This window comes from Aedes albopictus, chromosome 1 (genome assembly GCF_035046485.1).
Source record: "Aedes albopictus strain Foshan chromosome 1, AalbF5, whole genome shotgun sequence".
NCBI lineage: Eukaryota > Metazoa > Arthropoda > Insecta > Diptera > Culicidae > Aedes > Aedes albopictus.
The window spans coordinates 301,294,022-301,311,914 of NC_085136.1; the positions used below are offsets into that span (position 1 = coordinate 301,294,022).

The 17,893-nt window shown below is 40.4% G+C and overlaps 1 protein-coding gene across 1 annotated transcript in view; it reads left to right on the top strand.

Moving 5' to 3' along the window:
• LOC134285723 (GATA-binding factor C-like) overlaps positions 1-17,893 on the top strand; it is a 663,267-nt gene that overhangs the window by 64,327 nt on the left and 581,047 nt on the right. Inside the window, exon 2 of the mRNA XM_062847051.1 lies at positions 16,005-16,650. Coding sequence (XP_062703035.1) covers positions 16,419-16,650 — 232 coding nt within the window. The 5' untranslated portion in view covers positions 16,005-16,418. The remainder of the gene's footprint in view (positions 1-16,004; positions 16,651-17,893) is intronic.

Genomic DNA, 17,893 nt, shown 5'->3' on the forward strand with positions numbered 1-17,893 from the left:
ATAACTTGGTAGGCTTATGCCAGAAGACATGTAGAACAGATAGATTCTCATGAATTTTGACTGAGTGTTCAAACTGAGCATTTCTTCGAAGTTTTCAATAACGCGTGTGTTGCTCACTCCACACTTGATAAGTAACCTTAGCGAGAGTTCCCAGAAGCGGTTCTGGAGAGGTTTTACCCGTTGAGTGCATACAGCCGAGAGCAATACGTAAACAATGGCATTGTATTCGTTCCAACTTTATTAGGTGGCAGTTTGCTGCTGAGAGGAAATAGAAAGAGCTATACTCGAGAACAGAGAGAATAGTCGTTTTGTAAAGTTTTATGAGGTCTTCCGGGTGAGCACCCCACCATGTTCCGGTAATTGTGCGTAGAAAATTGATCCTTTGTTGACATTTTTGCACCAAATACTTAGTTTGGGTACCCCAAGTGCCTTTTGAATCAAACCAGACCCCAAGGTATTTCGAAGTTAAAGACTGGTCGATTTCTGTTCCCAAAAGCGTAAGTTTCAATTGGGCTGGATCCCACTTTCTAGAAAAAAACAACCAATTGAGTTTTTTTGCGGAGCAAACTCCCCAAACCTCTTGCCCAGTTTGACAGATTATTTAGGGAATTTTGCAATGGTCTTTGCAACATTTCTGCATGTGGGCCTTTTAAAGAAACCACAGCATCATCTGCAAGTTGTCTCGGCGTCTGAGCATTTTTTCGACGTTTTCAATAACCAGTGTGTTGCTCACTCCACACTTAAATTTCGGTCCGTTTGGGACCATTAGAAAATTTTACAAATGCGACTTTTACAGATTTTTCGTCCAGTGTTGTTCTGTGGAACGTCTAAACGTCATCGGTTCTGAGTTTCTATTAAAAGGCAAATTATGAAAAAAAACTTCTTCACTCTAAAATGCTCTCCGTGTACTTACTAGCTCGCAAAAGCGGACGGTTTCGGTGTCACCATTGTCGGCCAAATTTTTCATTAATTTTGTTTTATTTTGTGTGGTCCGTCACTGTTAGTGTTGGCACAAAATTTTGATTCAATATATCGATTTCATGGCATGTGGCATATTGGTTCACCAGTCCTCCCAATTGCGAGGTGACGCAAAGTCTTTTCCATTAAAAAAAATCATTTAAAATTTTCATGGTCTCACCATTCTTCTAAATTGTGAGGTGACTGTATACTGTACGGTTGCATGGATCGCAACACTTACCAAAGTGAATCCTTGATCTTTGCTATCAATCCCTCCGTACTAACAAAACTCCTTCTCGTGACTACTGTTGAGGGTTCAGTAGTACATACAATCTCTAGTAGCAACGGTTGTCGAACTAACATCCCCTCCCTTCCCCGGTAGACCGTAAGGACGTGGCCAGAGCCGTTATTGACCAAATAAAGCTCTCGAAACGTGTACTTTGAGGATGGTGACAAATTGAACATCTCCTAAGATGAAGCTATATTATACGCTTTGTGATGCCTCTATCGAACTATGTACACTCGAGGGTATTCTAAACATTGATTGGATTTCCTTTAACCTTCCTTATTCCCTATAAAATACAAATAAGACCACGAACTTTGGACAGCTCGCAAAAATCAGTGGCTTGTCCGATTTTGCATATCTTTGGCTGAAATGAATTAGGCACATGTCTAGTTTTGAAAACTACCGAAGAAATGCGGGTTCGATCACTGTGGCCACCGGGAACTTGTTTCAACTGAAAACTGCCGCTTTAGAGACCCTATCTTTGGCAAGCTATAACTTTGCAACCAAACAAGTAATCAGGACCGTTTAAGAATCGTTGGAAAGGTATTCAGTTGGACGTTGATTGTAGATATTGTTATTGACTAATTATTGAGAACCAGTTCCGGAAATCCGGATCAGCTGAAATAATAGTTTGAAGGCTTTGAAGGGTTCTAGTCAGGTCTGGTCATTGCGGAACCGGGTACAGGGATCCTGGAAGGTGGTCCATTTAGTAACGACAATGAATTTCGTATAGGTTGCGCTCCAAAACGCGGTGCCATATGGTTCAACCTTCGTACATTTTCATATCTGTTATTCTTGTGATATACAACTCAATTGATAGTCATCTTCTTCTTGGCGTAACGACCCTACTTCTCAGCCTGCTTCTCAGCTTAGTGTGTTTTATGAGCATTTCCTCAGGTATTTACTGAGAGCTTTCTCTGCGATTGTTCATTTTACATGTGCATATCATGTGACATGCACGAAGATACTGTATACCCTCCTGAAATAGGTTCCTGGTGGTCACAGTGATCGAACCCGGATTTCTCCAGTGGTTTCCAAAACAAGACATGTGCCCTATTCATTTGAGCTAAAGATATCCAAAATCGGACAAGCCACTGATTTTTGCGAGCTGTCCAAAGTTCGTGGTCAAAAATAACCCTAGGGTCTTATTTGTAACTTTTATTTCATGCCAGGATATGCCAAACAAAAGCTACAGAGAGTTGAAATTTCCCAGACCTTACTAAGGACTCCAAGAGCTTACTAAGGTTAAAGAGAAAATGGATGAAGATGAATCGATCATTGCATGATACTGAACGCGGGAATTTAAAGTTTTAAAGTATCAACCTTGAATGTGAACACCCCAAATCATAACCTACAACAACCGACACAAATGCATTGCTACATTACATTCCACTCGGTTGGTAATTTGATACCGTTGCGGCAAATCGCTTCGGCAAGGGAACACAGTTGGTTGTTCCATTCTTATGATTCGTTGCAGCAAGGAGAGTAAGTCTGGTACAATGGTGGCACAATGAACAACCAAAGGGACTGCGGCAGCCTGTGAATAGGAATAATATCAAATTTTGAAACTGATTGTATTCGTTAGGGACACAGAACGGAATGTACGGTTTCACATGTTGTGCAAAACTGAGAAGATTTTAGGAGGCGTGAAAGGTTGCTACCGAGACTTCCCTTCAACCGGGGTCGTGATATTTACCCACTGGCGATTTAAAGCATCCAGCATTGGATTGATTGATTGTGTTATAGAAATTGAAATAATCGAACAGTTCTAATCGATGGCCAGCGATAGCCACAACGATTGCGCTGATGATGAGGGCCCCGATGGTGATCGAAGATTCGATACCGTCCCCGTCGTCGAAGGAAACGGTTGTTGAACGGTGTGTGACTGATAATGTCCGAATTTTCGGTGTCCATCGGTTGTCATAAATTACCGAAACGCGGCGGCGATGCCGTTATCGGATATACGTGTATAGGCACTTTGCTGCAGCGCGCAATATAGCGACTTATCGTGTACCGACCGACCTGATAACAAGCCCCGATAGCGATTGTGGCATTTTCGAAGGAAAACATCCATCAGATCTAGCGGCCCATAGAGCTGTCAGCTCGCGTTGGGTGGATTTTGGGGCAATAAGACTACTGGTGGGAAGACACTTTCGAAGTTGTTTAGATACGAACGATACGACAGTCAATTAACGTTTATTAGGCAGCGAGAAGCACTCCGGGAGCACTGTGGAAATTTCATTCGGCAAATTTCACTCAATCAGCGCAACAAGTTTCACCGAACAAGGAAAAAAATCAGTAGCCGCTCTCACGACCATTGTCACATAACTTCCACAACTGTCACCGACTTTGATACGCTTTCGCTGACCGAACGAGGTCCCATAATTTGCCATACGAATGGCCAACCGGTCCATATTTTCCTTCAAGCTCAACGCCATGGAGTAAGGGTATGCGATATAATGGAAATATACCAATTCCGATGGCTAGAGTGAACTATAGTGGGCTTCATGGGGGAGTCGCAAGGCTGCCGGAAGAATGACAAAACCATTCAGCAAAGAATGTTAGGATCTACCTTGGGATCTACAATGAGAGATGATGAAGTTCTATTTTGTTATTTGGGAGTCCGATCTAGAAGTGGGTCACATATCACACACCCTGAGCGCCAGAAAACAGATACCGATCTGTGTACCTGCGATTGCACGTGTCGTTAAGCTTATTTTAATTAGCCCATCAAAAAATGGCACATAAAAACGCGCGCGGCTCCCGAACACAAACGCTCGTTTCAGCGCCAGCCGTGGAAAACCTTCATCCGTTGCATAGTAGTCGTCGTCGTTGTCGTCGTCGCTGCCATAAAGCAACGGACCCCACGAAAAGAAAAACTCCTCCGCTCGTTGACGTGTCTGTCACCAATATTCCCACTCAGCCACGATAAATTACCATCAAATCGTGTGGTGCGCCACAGAGAGACAACCGAAGTCGAACTAGACCAGCTGAGCCGAGCTGAGACCATTCCATTCCGGACTGGGAGACCGTGGCCACAGGAAGGGGTGCGCGCGCGAGCGCCAAACTGGCAATAAAATTAAATTCAATTCAATTGAATTCGATTACCATTTCTATCGATTAGGTGTCAATAAATGTCCCCTAATAAACTAACGACCGGTTGGCGTTTGGCCGTTTCGAATGACATGAAACAAAAAACGGGTCGTATGAACTCGTACGTACCTAGGTTAGACGGCAGGTGGATTGCTGGTTGTAACTGAAATCGAAAGTGATACAGTTGCGGGGATCATGGAGAGAAGCGAATGGACCTGACGACGCGCAAGACTTGCGTGTTCCGGAGCTGTCGCCTGAATGTAGGGTTTAGATCGTCGAAACTGTTCATTTTTGTTTTCAACTTATGTTCCATGCGGTTAGCGCCAAGTTGATGTAGACAAAAGTGTAGGTGGACTTACGATTTAGTTAAATGAGATTCCAATAATAAATAGAATGCTTGCATAGAGTTAAATGATTATATATAGGAAAGTATGACAAATATAACAAACATTTAGTCCATTAGGGTCTAACGTGCTATTATATATGGATGCCAAATTCAATTAGGAACTGGGACTATTTGGGCAGTGGGACCTATTTTGAGCACGTGCTACTACAACTCAGTCAATTTTAAATCAATTGACATAATTTTTGGGATAAAATTAGATACGCACAGTATCTAGCCGTGTACAAATTTCCATGTCAATTGGTTTGAAATTTAAAAAAAACATGGACACGTTCAATGCTTCCAGTGAGCTTTTCGCTCTTTGAAGGAAGCACGACACTAGACAACGGACTAGCATGCAACGCCCAGTGGCACGGCCGAAAACTTTTCCTGACAGCTGCGGCGGGAATCGAACCCGCGCTCCTCAGCACGATGCGACTAAGAACTTGGTGACCCTAGCCGCACGACCATGGAGCCGCACAAATTGATTGAGTTATGCTGCTATAATGTGCGTAAATAGTTCCTCCTGCCCCAATGGCCCCAGACCAAGCCCATGCACAAGAGGGGGGGGGGGGGGGGTAAACCCCTCCCATTACCGATGATCCATACACTAGGCGCCTCTCCGATTTTTGTCTAAATTGGGAAAAACCCCTCTCTTGGCGCCACTTCTGTGCACGGGCCTGTCCCAGACCCTACATATATCGGAATACACTAAGGCATCAATAATATAGCTACAATTAATTGATAACGCGCGTTGATTTTCAGGCCTGTACTCGCGGAAGTTCTTGGAGGTCCTAGAATATCTTTGAAAACTACGTATCTACAGAACTATGCTCTAAGGATCTGTTGGATGTTGCACCATATCAGTAATGTAACTACAATGCATCGATTACGCTTGTAGATCTTAAGGCCTTTACTCGCAGAAGTTCTTAGATGCCCTAGAATATCCTTGAAAATAACTTCTCTTCAGAGCTATGCTCCATGGATCTGTAGGATGTTACACCGCATCAGTAATATAGCAACAATTAATCGATTACGCTCGTAGATTTTCAGGCCTGAACTCGCGGAAGTTCATGGAGGTGTATACTGTAAAGACCTGTAGGATGTTGCACCGTATCAGTAATGTAACTACAATCCATCGATTACGCTTGTAGATCTTAAGGCGCTTATTCGCGAAAGTCCTTGGATAACCTAAGTTCTTGGATAACCTCTAACATCTTTTAATTTGTTCTTTACAGAACCATATTCCAGTAATCACCTTTAAGAAACCCCCCATTTAACCTCTCCTAGCCCCCAACCCCCCCCCACCCATACCACCACACATCCCTTTCCTATAGATCTCTTACATCATCATTTGTCTCCACCACATACCACTCTTCATTCCCCTTGCAACCCTTTCACAGAAATCCACTTTCATTATTTTAGTAAGAGTTCCTTTCTGAACACTTAGCGCGAGAAAGTTGAAAAACCCATGTTAATTCGCAAATCCGTGTAAAAAAAGTGTTAATTCGAGAAACCTTAGTGTGTATCGGAAGATCCGGAGATCTAAAAATACGGATCCAAAGATCTGATAACCCGAGTTTCTACGAAGCCGAAGATCCAGGTACTTTAAGATCCAATGACCAGAAGATCTACGGATTAGAAAATCCATGGTTCTGAGGATCCGAAGATTTTGAGATCCAAAAATCCCAATTGTATAAGATTTGAAGATTTGGAAATCTGAAAATCCGATAATTCTTATCGTCGTCAGATTTTTAATAGCTAGTTTTATTAGAAACTATTTTTTATTCTGTTTCTCTCTCTATTTTTCCAGTCTTCGATTCTCCTCTTCTTCTTCTGTAGATCTTCTGTTCCTCACGTCTTATGATCATTCGTTTGTTTAAATCTAAGTTCGTTAATCTTTCGTTCTTCAAATTCGATGTTTTGATCATCAAGGCTTTGATCTCTGGATCGTCACTTAATATTCTATGAGCGCTTCCGCAACTTTTTTTTTTCTACCAATTCCCTATTTAAATCTTGGAACTCTGGAAGGAGAAGCCGGAAATATTTTTGCAGGAGTTCATGGAAAAATTGCAAAGAAATTCTTAAAAAAATGTTTGAAGAAATTAAAAAAAAAACAGTGTAGAAATCTAAGGATGGTTTCTTGAACGAATCCTTGAAAGAATATCTGCATGAATCGAAGGATAATCCAAGATGGAACTTCATGAGAAATTTTTAGAGAAATTCTTATGTAATTCTTGGGTGGTTTTCTTAGAAATTCATTGAAAAAGCTCGTGAGAAAATTCTTAGTGAATTACTGTAGGATAAAAAATTCGACAAGTTTCAGAATGGAATACTGAAAAAGTCCGTAAAGAAAATGTTGGAGAAATTCTGGAAAAAATCCTGAAGTGATTTCTTAGAAAATTCATAAGCATAATAAGCGGAAAACTTTTTGAAGGAAACTCTGTATGCAGCCATTCCATAGAAAAACGATATAGTGCAACTCTGATTATCTTCAAACTTGGTGGGTTTGTAGTTCATCGAAAATAATTAGACCCGTTTTATTTGGTCATTAGGATGACCAATTTTCAGATAGGGTTGCCCTTTAATTCAAGGTTAATAAAAACTAAAAAAAAATCAAAAAATCATAACTTTTGAACCATTTAACCGATTTTGAACATATTTTTTTTTGAAGCTAATGAATTCAAGTTTTCGGGAAAAATACGTGAAAAAGGCCAAATTGTACTTTTGTGCAAAAAAACATGCAAATATATAAATTTTTATACGTTTTCATGGTCTCGGGACCAAAGAGGTACACTTCTGCTTTTATATTTTTAACCGAAAATACAGGAAATTTGGCGAAATGTCAACGTTGGAAATTACCGAAAATAGAACTTTTTTCCGGATAAGCTCGGGGTATCTTAAGTAAATTTTTGACCATTTTTTCATGAGAAATCCTATAGTTTACAATACATCAATTAAAAGGTTACCAAAAAAGCTGTAAGAAAAAACCAAAACACTAGGTTTCTATACAAAACAATATTACAAACAATATACAAACAATATTGAAGGGGTTGAAACAATAAAATAACGCAAATATGAAATATTTTGATCAGCATTTTTTTGCGCTGAATTACGCACATGCCAGTAGTCCTAAAGCATAATCGGGGTCTAATCTAGAAAGTTGAGGTGAAAAATTTTTCGCAAAAGCTGCACAACTCTGGAATCAGGCTTTTTAAAAAATAGGCCATTATAATACAATTTCATATTATGTGAATAGAAAATCGTGTTATGTACTGTTCCTTTGAGTTCCACTAAGTATTTCGACCTCGAGTCGAGTCAAATACAAGACACTGAAGACGACCTTACAGTTGAGGTCGAAATACGTATCTGTCAAAGCATGCGAATTCTTAGTGGAATTCAAAGGAACAGTACTTCACACGATTTTCATTTTACTTACAGATATTCCCCCAACAAGCCCAGGAACATCATCATCAATTTCAAATTGATTTATGTATAACAATAGCAATTGTATCGCATTCATCAATAAGTATATACGCCCTTTTCAAAAGCTAATCTCGAAATCCCGAAAAAGCAAAATAACGAAATATTTCAATAGTATAGGTCCCAGAAAACGTTAAAAACTGATAAAAATATTTTCGTTCGCCTGCTTGCATGGAAATCGCCCATCGTGCGTCAGTTGAATTTAAAAAAAAAGAAACAATTGTAAAATTTATAAAGAAATTTCTAGAAAATGATCTAAAGATACCCTGGTAATATTTTTGACGAAACCACGACGGGCTTTCTGAGAAATTTTTTGGAGAAATTTCTGTAACAATTTTTAAAGGAGTGTCCAATCTAAAAGGATCACTGAAAGTTCCTGAAGGAATCCATGGAAATTTTTCCTCAAAAAAATGCTGGAATTTCTGCAAAAAAGAAATTTTTAATGAACTCTTGAAAGATTTTCTTAGAGACAATTTTCTTTTTTCTGAAGGCTTCCGTGATAGATTTGAAAAAAAATCATGGAGGAATGCCAAGGTAAATCCATGGCAGGTTTCCTAGAGGAATCCTGAGATGAATTTATGCTGGAATCCCTAGCACAATTTCTGAAAGGCTCTGGAGATGTTTTTCAAGAAATTTCTGAATTTCCGATTCAAGAATTATATAATCTATATTTTAAGGATCTCTGTACAGAAGCTATCCATGATAGATTTTCGGGCGAAATTCCAAATTTTTCTAAAGGTATCTCTAGAAGAATTTCTGATGGAATTCTAAGAATCACTGGAGTAGTTTTTGTAAGAAATCACTAAAATAATTAGAGAAGGTTATTTGGGGTAATCTAGATGAATCTCTGAAAGTTAAAAAAAACATGGAAGAGTTTCGGACTAGGTTTCGGAAGAAATTTCTTAACAATCTTATAAAACAATTCCTTAAGAATCCATGGAAAATATCTCTGAAAAAATAAATCCGTTATACATTTTCCGTTGTACCGAAGTATTTACTAAAGGCATCCATAGAGGTATTTATGATTAAATCTGTGAAAGATTTTGAAAAGGTATGTTTGAAGGAATATCTGTATCAAGCTCCAGAAGAATGTCTGGAGAAAGTTCTTTGGATATTTCGGAAAAATCTGTTTTAAATTTTCTGAAAGAATCCTTCTACATATTTCTGAAGAATTTTCTAGAGAGGTTTCTGTAGCAATCCTCAGAGAAAATTTCCGAGTGAATCCCTGATAGATTTTTTTCTGAAGAATAGCTGGATGACTTTCTGAATGCAATTCTTGATGATTGTGGAGACAATTTTCAAGAAATGCATTGAAGATTTTATTAAGGAATCTATGTAAGAGTTTCTGAAAAAAAAATTCAAAAGGAGATGCCTGAAGGAAGCTTAAGAGAAATTGATGGAGGAATACATAGAAGAATTTCTGAAGAGTTCCTTCGAGAGAATTGTTGTAGATATTTCTAAAGCAATTCATACAAGATTCTCTAAAAGATTTTTTTTTATAAATTGCCGGAATTCTCGAGGAAATCCCCGGAATGAATTTTAAGAAAACGTTTCGGAAGAAACTTCTAAGAAACCCGGGTAGAGGTGAATAACAAACCAATAACTAAAGAATGACATATTTTGTCATCATATCTAAATTTGCAATTCTTTAGTTCTTTATGAATAGCTCAGAATGACACATAAATTACAAAATATGCTATCATTGTAAAACTTATAATTGACGAGTTATTACTAAAAAGTATAATAACATAATAATAACAAATGTTGCTATCATACTTTCCTGTCACAATATCAAAACAATATCATAACTTTCCATCATATTAAAATATGTTATTATTTTGACATTATTTTTGCTATTATTTTGTTATTACAATGGCAAAATCAGTTTTTGTTTAGTTGTTATGCCATAGAAATTCAGTTATTAATTTTGTTATTTTAACTCTTATTTCAAACAAACTAATAGCAAATTTTGCCTTTCAAACATTCTATTTTAATGGTAAAATTTGCCCTTCATTTGCCATTTCGCTCTACCCGGGAATTCCTGGAGAAATTTCCGAAGAATTCTAAGGGAGAGTTTCTGAAGACATTTCTGACTATTTTCTGGAAGAAACTACTGGAAGAATTTTTGAAGGTACCGTAAACCGGGGTCAAATTAATCTCCAGGTCGAAGTTTTTTTTCGATAGATAAAGCATACTTCAGTTTTCTTACAAATATCGTTTAGTTTAGGAAATAATCCTTAGATAATTCTAAAGGAACGCGAAAAAAATATCTGTCATATTCGAACCCTTTCAAGATTTCTAATTGCAAAACAAAATGACATAGGCATTATTGTATTAATTATACAGGCTTTAAATTTTGCGATTTATTAGCCTCTTGGTCGTTGGCAATGCTACTACATTCAGGAGGGCGAAATAAGTATTTCCCAGAATCAAGACGGAAAGGTTTTTAAAATATAGAAAAGCATACAAAAATTAGATCTTAAGAGAATTTGAATAATTTTGCAAATATATTCGGTGTTTTAACCGACTAAAAATTTATCTGCGATTTCCAGTAAAACATTTTACAAGAAATCTATTAAAATTAAGTCAGAAATTTCCATCAAATATTCTTCATGTATCACTGCTCTTGTTTCCCCAACAATTTGTATAAGAATTTGCGAAAAAAATCAGGATTTTCATTGCTCCATAAAGTTTTCCAGATGTTTTGTCGATAATTTTGTTTTAAGGTTGCCAGAAATCATGTACCAGTTGCTTTAGAATATTCCACAATAAAATATATAATCAATTTGCTTTTTTTAGGTATTGCATCACTGATTCCGCTCTGAATTCATTTTTGGATTTTACTATGCATTCCTCTAGAAATTTCTTTTTGAACTCTGCCACGAATACACTCTCAAGTACAGTAGATTACTTTGTATAATTTCTTATATCACCATTTCCACACCAGAAATTCAAAATCTGGAACCTCTGGAAGAGGGAAATTTGTGCCTAAATTAAGTTTGGACTTTAATAAGTGAATCTAGTTCACGATAACAGGTCTTGCTCCTGGGCATTTGAGATGGGACCAAGGGGGTTTCCATAAAGTTCCCAGAGAGCTCAAAAAAGGGGATTGCAAGGGGCTTCAGGGGCGTTTCAGGGGGTTGTTTCAGGGGTTTTCAGGAGCATTTTAAGGGCGTTCTGTCAGGTTTTGTTGGCGTTTTAACGGGATTACGGGAAATTCAGGGGCATTAATAGTATTGAGTGGGTTTCAGGGTCGTTTCTGAGGGCTTTAAGGGTAATTCAGGGATCTCAGGAACCATTAAAGGACGTAATAAGGGGTTTGAAGGGCGTTCAAGGTATTTTAGAGTCATTTCAAAGAGTTTCAGGGGATTACATGAACATTTTCAGGTGAGTTTTAAGGGGTTTCTGGAGCCTATAAAAGGCGTTCAAATGGCTTTCAGAGCTATTTCCAATTGATTATGATGATTTCAATGGGATAACGGAAGTTTCAGGGTCGTTTCGAGAAATTTCAGGTCAGGGCCATATCAGATGGTTACAAGTACACCTTTAAATGAAAGGCCATTTCAGGGGCGTTTCAAAGGATATTGTAATGGGATTACTGAAAATCCTCTGAAACTTCCTGAAATGCTTCCGAAATCCCCCTAAAATCCCCTCGGAGCGCATGTAATGCACCTGAAACGCGACGAAATCCCTGAAAACTCCTCCATAACGCTTTTGTAGCGCCTTTGAACTCCGCTGAAAATGCTCTGAAACTTCCTGAAATGGCTCCAAAATCCCCCTAAAACCCCCTTGGACCACATGTAACGCACCTGAGGCCCTTCGATACCCACGAAAACGCCTTCGTAACGCCTCCGTAACGCTTCTGAATCCCACCAAAAATGCTCTGCAACTTCTTGAAATGCCTCCGAAATCCCCCTAAAATCCCTTTCGGACCCCATGTAACGTACCTGAGACACTCCGAAACCCTCAAAAATTCCTCCGTAACACTTTCGTAACGCCTTTTAATCCCCCCGAAAATGCTTTGAAACGGGAGTGAATGAAATGCATCCAAAATCCCCCTAAAATCCCCTTCCCTATGTAAAAGAGCCCTCAAAAACCTCAAAATGCTATGAGACTTCCTGAAATGCCTCCGAAGCTCCCTTATGTCCCACTCGGACCCCATGTAACGCACATGAGTCCCTCGGAAACCACCGAAAACGGACCTGTAACACTTTCAAAGCCTTTCGAGATTCCATCATTCATTCGAAAAAAAACAAAAAATATATCTACTAGAAGCAGAACCGCCACAATACTGTGGCTCGGGCTCTTCAATTTGTAAATCTGACCATGCCCATATTACTACCGTCGTTGATGGTGAGAATGGGTCAAAAAACGATACTCAAAGATTGTTTGTTAAATAACAAATGCAATTGAAGTCGGAGTAACTTTTTATTTGGTATGTATACTCTCCTATGTGGTAATGATAGTTTAGCAAGAAAGTATCACGTTATATGAATTGCTTAGTAAACTACAAATGATTGAAAATTGACCCAATCTCACCCCTTAGAGGGGGTGAGATTGGGTCAAAGTATTCAAAATCACCTATCTAAGAATATAAATTAATTTTATTGATCATATATAGTAAACCTACGTAAAACACAATGTTATCATGACGAATAATAGCTTAGGTAATTTTAAAAGATGATTAATCCACCTAAAAGGGCTAATACAACCGAAAAAATGGTTGAAATTTGATAAGATAACGTTTGTATACTGTATCATCATTTTTAGCCATCATAGACAGAAGTACGTAGGCGTGCGTGGCCCAAGTCGACACTGTTTTGGCCTGCGTTGAACAAAAATAGTTTTAATAAAAGTTTCCCCTTTTTTCTTTTTGTCAATTGTTTTTTTGTAGTATGGTCCATGTATTTAGTTAGGTTCTTGTCAATTTGTCAGTTATTCGAAGTAGATCTCCAAGGTGAGAAAATTCAGAGAGTGTGCGGTAGTTCGGCAGCAGCAAAGTTTCGCGCGCTCGCTTTGCTAGATTTTTGCGATTTGATTTTCTCTGCGGGGCTCCGACGACGGGACGCCAAGCAGTCAGTAGTGTGCGGTAGTTCGGCAGCAGCAAAGTTTCGCGCGCTCGCTTTGCTAGATTTTTGCGATTTTCTTTCCTCTTCTCTCTGCGGGGCTCCGACGACGGGACGCCAAGCAGTCAGTAGTGTGCGGTAGTTCGGCAGCAGCAAAGTTTCGCGCGCTCGCTTTGCTAGATTTTTGCGATATTTTTTCCTCTTCCCTCTGCGGGGCTCCGACGACGGGACGCCAAGCAGTTAGTAGTGTGCGGTAGTTCGGCAGCAGCAAAGTTTCGCGCGCTCGCTTTGCTAGATTTTTGCGATTTGATTTTCTCTGCGGGGCTCCGACGACGGGACGCCAAGCAGTCAGTAGTGTGCGGTAGTTCGGCAGCAGCAAAGTTTCGCGCGCTCGCTTTGCTAGATTTTTGCGATATTTTTTCCTCTTCCCTCTGCGGGGCTCCGACGACGGGACGCCAAGCAGTTAGTAGTGTGCGGTAGTTCGGCAGCAGCAAAGTTTCGCGCGCTCGCTTTGCTAGATTTTTGCGATATTTTTTCCTCTTCCCTCTGCGGGGCTCCGACGACGGGACGCCAAGCAGTTAGTACTTAGTAGTGTGCGGTAGTTCGGCAGCAGCAAAGTTTCGCGCGCTCGCTTTGCTAGATTTTTGCGATTTTTTTCCCCTTCTCTCTGCGGGGCTCCGACGACGGGACGAGTGTGCGCGCGCCGTAGTTCGAGTCGGTTCCGAATTTTTCGCTTCCCTTCGGCGCTAGTTTCCCAATACACTTTTAGTTGATAATAAATATTTTCTTTCATTTTTTGCATTTACACAAAAGAGTGAAACATGTTACTTCGGGTTCGCCGGTCGAGAAAAAATCCGGGCGCCGACAAGTGAGTCGCGTTCAGTGTATTTCTGTGTGGAATAGACTAAAGGTTTCTGCTCCCTAGTGGAGTGGAGACGCGCGATAGAATTTTCTTTTTGGCTAGTTCTTGCGTCGAAAAGTGGTCGGTTGTTAAAGGCGGTTTGTGTATATTGATCCATTGTCAAATCATATCACCAACCATAGGTGACTCCCGGACTGACAATGTACCTTACCCTACTAACAAAAAAATCCTTCCTGAGACAAACGTGGGGATGCAGCGATTCGCGGTCTTTATAACAACGTTTGTCTTACTAACATTCCCTTCCATCCTCGATGACCGTAAGGACGTGGCCGGCGCCGTTATTGACCTTATTAAAGTTGAGAGCTCTCGACCTGTGTACATTGAGAATAGTAAGCTAGTCCCAAGCCCTATTCATTGGTTCCTTGTGCAATTTCGATTGCTCTGGTCAATCACGGAGTAGCAACTACGAATTGTGCGGTCATCTATGCTCATGCTCATGCTCATGCTCATGTATCATCATTTTTAGCCATCATAATCATCCCCATTAAGAGTTTAAACCTCCGTGAGAGGAGGGGAGATTACAATGAGGGAGGGGCGCATTGAAAGATTGATTGTAAAAAAAAAACATGATAGTTTTTGTATACTGTATAAGAAATGATTAACCAAACCCTCCGTTATAAACTCTTATGTACATGATCATTGGCTTCTATATTGCTAAAGCAAATCACTCCATCTCAAGATAGAGGGTCGTTCAAATATTATATTAAGTCTATTTTGTGAGCTTACGATATTGCAGTACACTAAAGATTAACTGATGATTAGAGGAGCTATCCAAATGCAGGGTGTATTGTTATAAATGATTTTAGGCACTACACGTATTAACACACTCGTTTGACACTTCTCGACATGTTTTTGAAAGAAAGTGTGCTTTTATGAAGATACGGTGAACATGGCACCACTCTAACGTCAAATGGGGACTGGATAACAAGTTGAATTTTTAGTTAAGGTTATGTGCACTCGATAACTTGCTTGACCCAATCTCACCCCTATTCTTAATATTTAGACATAGGGTCGAAAATATTAAGTTTTTAAATAAAAAGAGCAATGACAGCCCGCTTTTTTCCATTACATCAACCAGGTAATACCTACAGCTAACCACTTATAAGAAAATTAATGGTTAGGTACTTGTGTTAAACATTACGAAGGAGAAATTTTTTCAGAGTGATTTACTAGTAGTTTCATCATATAAGTTTAGCCACAAATTTAACAAAAAACGATTATTGCAAAACATCTTATTCTGCATCATGACGTGTAAAAACATCTCCCCTTTGAAATAATATAAAGTTTTCAATATAAATTAACGATAGTTAATGAGCTATTTCAAATTTTATGTTTCTCTGTTATGACCCAATCTCACCCCCCAGACCCATTGTCACCCCCATCGACGGTACATAAGAAGGGTAAAAATATCGCTTCGAAAACCTTGGACTTTCAATCTAAGGTCCTTGAGGCCCAAGTATCACCTAAGTTCGACGAATTGAACAAATGTCTGTATGTGTGTGTGTGTGTGTGTGTGTGTGTGTGTGTGTGTGTGTGTGTGTGTGTGTGTGTGTGTGTGTGTGTGTGTGTGTGTGTGTGTGTGTGTGTGTGTGTGTGTGTGTGTGTGTGTGTGTGTGTGTGTGTGTGTGTGTGTGTGTGCGCATTACAAAAAAATCACGCATGTTTCTTAGCCGTGTGTCAACCGGGTAAGCCTTAAATTATATGTTACAAAGCCAGACTACGAAGTCAACACTCACAGATATTATTGCCCACAACATGCCAAATAAATTTTCAATCTCACCTAGTTTCCATTGTTTTCTCTTGTCCAATTCGCAGATCACAAACATTTGATTCCGTCAGCGAGCTCATCAAACTGTCGTCCATTGCCAAACTTTTTACCACCATGTACAAACTGTTCCTCGGCTAATTAAACTAATTTCCCGCTGTGATGACTGACGAACGACAGCTGCAGCAACTCGACTTTTTCGCGTAAGCCTTTCTCCCGAAGTGTAGTGAAAATGTGCGAATCTGGCGGTATACAACTGCCAAAGGCCAACGAACTGGGTCAACTGGATTTGTGTAACGCGGGAATTGACGCGAATTATTGTTAGTGCCACGTGCCGCGTGTGGCGATCACCAGTGATACCGTGGAGACTGTCAAAATTTAATACAGTTCAGTGAATTGATTTTTGTAGCAGTAGTGAAAAGCGAAAAGTGCTACCAAGAGTGGGGTTCAAAACGGAGTTCACCATGGATATGACGTCGGCGGCTGAAGCTCGAAGTTGGTACGACAACCAACAACGGCTCGGAGCATCTCCGGGGACTTCGGCTGCCGTACTGGGGCACCAATCGGCCGCGGTTGCGGCTGCCGCGGCCGTCATGGACCCGTCGGATCTGAATCCGTTCTATCCGATGGAGAACGGATCCCACCACCACCATCACCACCACAGGCGGTACTACCCCAGCAGCTATGGACCGCACGGTATGTATGAGTCACGTGACCCAGGTAGATATGAATAACAATGTTTTATAATTGAAAATCCTTCTGAGTGACAGGGACTTGTCATCTGTAATGATATCTTAATAGACTGGGCTAGTTGGGGAGCTATTAATGTAGATCTACAAGGAAGTCGCGAATCTTACCTTCTAGGAGCGCTGGATTGTCTGTAATACCTTAGTTTTTGTTCTTTAGGCCTAGATTCCCAACAAACCTAAATCAAATGTAGTTTTCCGTGCCTACCCTCAACCTTCCTCCGTGGTACTTCTCTACCCGGCGAGGATTTCCTGTAAACATGTTTGAACTTCTCACCGGGGGGTGACCACTTGGTTGGTCGGTTGGTTAGCTGCCAGGTTGATTTGCCGGTGTGTGGAAACTGGTTGTTTAGCAGCATTCATCATTTTTTTTTCAATTACATAAAGAAATAATTATCGATAATTACCCCGTTGGTTGGTTGCTTGGTCGGAGTTGGATGAGGCTGAGTGAGGAGTGCTGCGCATCCCCGCGATGCGATGGTGGCGAAGGCGACGATGCGTAGCGGCGTGGAGTCCGAGAAGATGGCGAGTGAGGCGGGGGTACATCACTTTTCCCATCGTTTGTGCCGGTCCGGCTGCCTGCTCGCGGCGTCGACGAGGGGTTGTAACCTAAGGGAAGGAAAACAATTGAGATTTTCATCGAGAATGCAGCGTAGCTAGATAGCAATTAGCATAGGCAACGCGCGCCCTCAGATGATGATGGCGCGTCGTCTTCACTTCACGAGTCGTCGTCGTGTGCACCTAAAGAACAAGTGCGCTGCACTTTTTTGTGTTTGTTCTTAGCGTGTGCTGCGCAGGGCAGTGCATTGTTCTGACCGAGAGTGCGGGGTGGGGTGCGCGATGGGCGAATTTAATTACTTTATCATTGAAGGGTTCGGATGGGCTCCACCAGCATGTGGAAGATGACAATGCACGGAAGGGAAACTCGGGTTGTGCGAAAATAATAAATGATGCTTTTGTTGACTCGGGAGGAAACGAATCATCGGTCATAAATCATAACCGACGCTTTTTGCGTAATTCGGTGGAATCTGGTGTGCGAATGGAGACTTCCATTGCAGTTGTGAAACGGTGTGTTGCCATGATGCTATCATTCCACACTACTGGCACTGTTCTTAATCCGAAAATATTCGTAGCTATTGCTTCACACTCTATGCTCTTCGCGGACAACAACAAACAAAAGTAGCCGAATCATA